The sequence below is a fragment of the Chinchilla lanigera genome, unplaced genomic scaffold (assembly GCF_000276665.1).
Source record: "Chinchilla lanigera isolate Chin_1 unplaced genomic scaffold, ChiLan1.0 scaffold00013, whole genome shotgun sequence".
Lineage (NCBI taxonomy): Eukaryota > Metazoa > Chordata > Mammalia > Rodentia > Chinchillidae > Chinchilla > Chinchilla lanigera.
Genome location: NW_004955414.1, coordinates 21227005 through 21231581, shown reverse-complemented (window position 1 = coordinate 21231581; position 4577 = coordinate 21227005). Strand labels below are relative to the sequence as shown.

Below are 4577 nucleotides of genomic sequence, written 5' to 3'. Positions count from 1 at the left end.
TAGACTTCTCAAATACTCATAGGAGTTCTCACCTTACTGGCAATATATGTGAGGTAGCGACGTTGATAACAACATTTCTCAAACATTTCATGATGGTCGCTTCGCTGGAATGGATTAAGCATTTTTGTTAGTGATTAATGGTTGAGATAGCCCATTGCTTCCAAGAGGAAAAAGTCTAAACTCCCCACACTAGACACAAATTCAGGAAAGGCTGTACTGTGTATGATGGAAAATGTGGAGAGGATGAGAAAGACCCAGAGTTGAGCCAGGTGGGACTAGACAGCGAGGCGAAAAGCACATCTTCAGACGTGCAACTGAAAAAGGTGAGTTGCATATTTCACACTGAATTGTGATTGCTATTGTGATTATGGTTATTGGTTATCTTAGGTAAAGGCCTGGTGACTCCAAGCTTATAATTAATTAAGTCTGAGACAATAAGCTGATTTTAGGATTTTGAGGTGCAAAATGGCTGGATGATGCCCTACGAGAAGATGAGAAAAAGTATACCGCTTCTCCAGACATTATAACCACTGAGACATCTCTGCTTTATCCACAACACCTACCATGTGGTCCAACCACAGCGCGGCTCCCTTCTTGCTGACGGGCTTTCTCGGCTCAGAGGAAATTCACCACTGGATTTCCATCCCCTTCTTTGCCATCTACTTCTCCATTCTTTCAGGCAACGGTACACTTCTCTTCCTCATTTGGAATGACCCCAGCCTTCACGAGCCCATGTACTACTTCCTGGCTGTGCTGGCAGGTACAGATCTTGGGATGACACTAACTACACTGCCCACGGTCCTGGGCCTCCTGTTGCTTGACCGAAGGGAGATTGCCCAGGGGGCCTGTTTCACCCAGTCCTACTTCATTCACTCCTTAGCCATTGTCGAATCAGGTGTCTTGCTGGCCATGGCCTACGACCGTTTCATTGCCATCTGTGCCCCTCTGAGGTACAACTCCATTCTTACCAATTCCAGGGTGATGAAGATAGGACTGGGGGTAGTGTTGAGGGGCTTTGTTTCCATTGTGCCTCCAATTGTGCCCCTCTACTGGTTCCCGTACTGTCATTCCCATGTCCTTTCCCACGCCTTTTGCCTCCACCAGGATGTCATGAAACTTGCCTGTGCTGATATTACCTTTAATCACTTGTACCCAATTCTTCTGGCTGCTTTGATTTTCTTTCTGGATGCCCTAATCATTGTCTTTTCTTACGTCCTAATCCTTAAGACAGTGATGGGCATCGCCTCTGGAGAGGAGCGAGCGAAGGCCCTCAACACTTGTGTCTCCCACATTAGCTGTGTGCTGGTGTTCTACATCACTGTGATCGGCCTGACCTTCATCCACAGGTTTGGGAGACACGCCCCACACGTGGTCCATGTTACCATGAGCTACGTCTACTTTCTGTTTCCTCCATTCATGAACCCCATCGTATATAGCATCAAGACCAAGCAGATTCAGAGAAGCATCATGCACCTATTTTCTGTATGCAGCAGGGCTTGAGCCATTTGTTATGTCTTGAGAGCATCATGATTTCTAGACCTTTCTCTTTACTGGAAAGAGTTCTTGACTTATTCATTTTTTTTTTTTTATTCAGAGTTAAATGAAACTACAGTAATCCTTTAGGCATATTTTATGCTGCATAACAATGAATTATAATATATTATCATCTTTCCACCTCTGGTTTGAATCTATATATATTGACAATGATATTGCCATAATAGTTACAAAAAGGAATTTTCAATGTAGTCACCATAATTAAATGAGAAAGTTTAAAAAAACCCAGATTTAATCTGGATGTGGTGGCTCACACCTGTAATCCTAGCACTTGGGAGGCTGAGACCAGAGGATTGCCATGAGTTTAAGGCCAGCCTGGGGTATATAAGCAAGTTCAAGGCCAGCCTGCACTATATAGTGAGACCCTGTCTCAAAACAAAACAAAAACAAAAATGAAAAAAAGATTTATGTGAAGCAAGACAGCAACTATCTAGAATTCTCAAAAGGTTACATCTAAAATTTCAATTTGCCTTGATATACCTGTATACTCATCGTTAAAAGGAATCTGATAGAGAGCAACATATCAATAGTTCCCCTCTGTCAGTGGAAGCTTGATGCCCTAGCGCCTTTGTTCTCTTTCCTTCCAGCTACTCAGCAATGACTTGCTCATTGTTATTTTTCTACTTGGCCTCCTAATGTTTTCCTTGTGAAAGGAGTGATTTTATTTATTTGTTTGTTTGTTGGTTTGTTTGTTTGTCTTTTTGAGACAGGGTCTCCCTATGTAGTTCAGGCTGGCCTTGAGCTCACTTTGTAGCCAGGCTGGTCTCGAGCTCACAATGATCCTCCTGCCTCAGCCTCCCAAGTGCTGGAATTACAGGCATGCGCCACCATTCCCGGCTGAATGATTATATTTAGATACTATGATTTCTATGTTTTCTCTCATTTATTTCTCACATGAAAAAAAACTCAGAACTTTTTGAAGTCATTAAATTTTCAGCTAACCAACACAGAAAAATGAGCAAAGTACTGATATGATAGAAAGAATGAGAGGTGTTTTACTGATGTTGTATTGTGATCCTTCAGTTTTCTTCAAAGTGCTTGTAAGTCTTTATCCTGCTTATTTTGGCTGAACCACCGTCTATAATTTTTGCTTATGTCATAGGTAATGACAACTTCTTCACCTACAGTTGTTTTATTTTAAAGGTAAAAGAGTGAAAACATCTTAACAAACACACATACATTTAGAGAATAACACAAAAACAATACAAGCAATACAGAATTTCAGACAAGGTGATAGAAAATTAACAGTGGTTATTGTATTACATATCGGTATCTTCAAATTGGTTACTCAGATAAACAAATATAGACATGTAAGACTGTTCAAACACTTAAATATTAACTGTTCCTTTCAATAGAGCCATAAAATTCAGTGGTACAACTGTTAGCTCTCCTGTGTGTGTGTGTGTGTGTGTGTGTGTGTGTGTGTGTATATACACACATATATTTATACACACACTTTTCCTCTTTTTTTTTCTCTTTTCCCTCCTGTTAATATTGTGCAAGTGTTTGGACTTAGTTTTCTTATTGGCATGTAATTTAAAACTCTGCTTTCAGTGTTCTTTGTAGGCTGATATTTCTTCTACTCTAAATCAGCTCTTCTATTAGACCCTCCTCCTAACATTATATTTTCTGATCAAAAACTCATATACAGAGCCCACAAGATAATCATCTCATTTTAAATTCTCTCTCTTATCTAAGAAACCTTTTATAGTTATGTCTTGTCTAGGAAATGAGAACTAATGATATCCAGGGATTTGAAAAGATAAGTCTTATCAAACAGTGAAAGCTAAACATGAAGTATTCTTCCAAATTAAGTGTACTATTTCAATACAGGAATTCTCAGCACTAAAAACTGTCCATGCCTATTTCTTTTGGATTCAGTCACTGTGCAGATAGTTATTGAGAATGATTGAGAACCTATGGGTTTTATTCATTGTCATTTTGCTATTTGCTTTCATTTTGCCTTTGCAATTTGGTTTGAAATTCATATCACTCTAAAATACAAACTACAAGTAAGAAACTTGTGTCCCTACTGGCCACTATAGGTCTATTGGAAAGAGCAATACAGAAAAATTTAACCTTGTCAAAATTCTCAGCAAATGAAGGATTTTTGTAAAAGTTACAAATTCAAGAATTTCACTAGAAAAGGGGATTTCAAAGTTATTTGTACATTGTTTGTAGAAAGCCTACAACAATAACTATCTGGTGCAAATTTAGCAGTAATGTACTAAAAATGGGTATGTTTCAGAATTCTAAGGAATAGAAGTGTCTAAATGTATGTAAGAAGTGATGAAACCTAGCTGACAATGCACATTTGTTTATGTGGTAACAAGGGACAGCCTAGTATAATTATGTACTTAGTGATCTTTAGGTAACCCATATCAATCACCACAATCAAGAAAGACTCAGGGTGACTATTGAAAATGACTTCATTCATAAATGTACACTTCTGGATTTTATTCTAAATAAAACTTATAACCTGTGCTGTCGTCAGGGTTCACGATGGAAAGGATTTAATACAGGACACACAATTTATTATTTTATAATATTCACTCAAAGAGTCAAATGCAAAAGAGTGCAGGAGATCTGTTCACACATTAGAGACCCAAAGAATCCAGCTGAGGGCCTGGATCCCATGGCAATGTCCTGAATGAATTCAGATGAAGACCCAGAATCCATGGTAATGTCCTCTATGAGTCAAACTGGTGACCTAGAGGCAATGATAACGTCTCATGCAAGTCTGTATCAAGGATCTGCACTGGGAAGGCCCAAAGGTCAGTGGTGGAAGACAGAAAGCCTGCTCCAGTGGGATGAAAGATCTGTACCAGCAGGCTGAGGGATCTGCACTGGAGCCAGGAAGTGATACTCAAAGTGAGGACTGGAGCTCCCTGAAAAGAACCATAGCCATCCTCAGGGACAATGAGGACGTGAGCTCCTCCAAGTATGAGAACAGCTGAATTCATATCAGGAAAGCCAGCATGACAGTCTTCTCCAGGAGAACCAACAGCACAGCACCTTCCCTT

General features: G+C 39.7%; 1 protein-coding gene across 1 annotated transcript; it reads left to right on the top strand.

The window, feature by feature from the left end:
• The first annotated feature begins 564 nt into the window (after positions 1–564).
• LOC102029850 (olfactory receptor 51B4) lies at positions 565–1500 on the top strand. The gene has a single exon (XM_005380078.1). The coding sequence runs from the start codon at positions 565–567 to the stop codon at positions 1498–1500; it is 936 nt and encodes a 311-aa protein (XP_005380135.1).
• The last annotated feature ends 3077 nt before the right edge of the window (positions 1501–4577 follow it).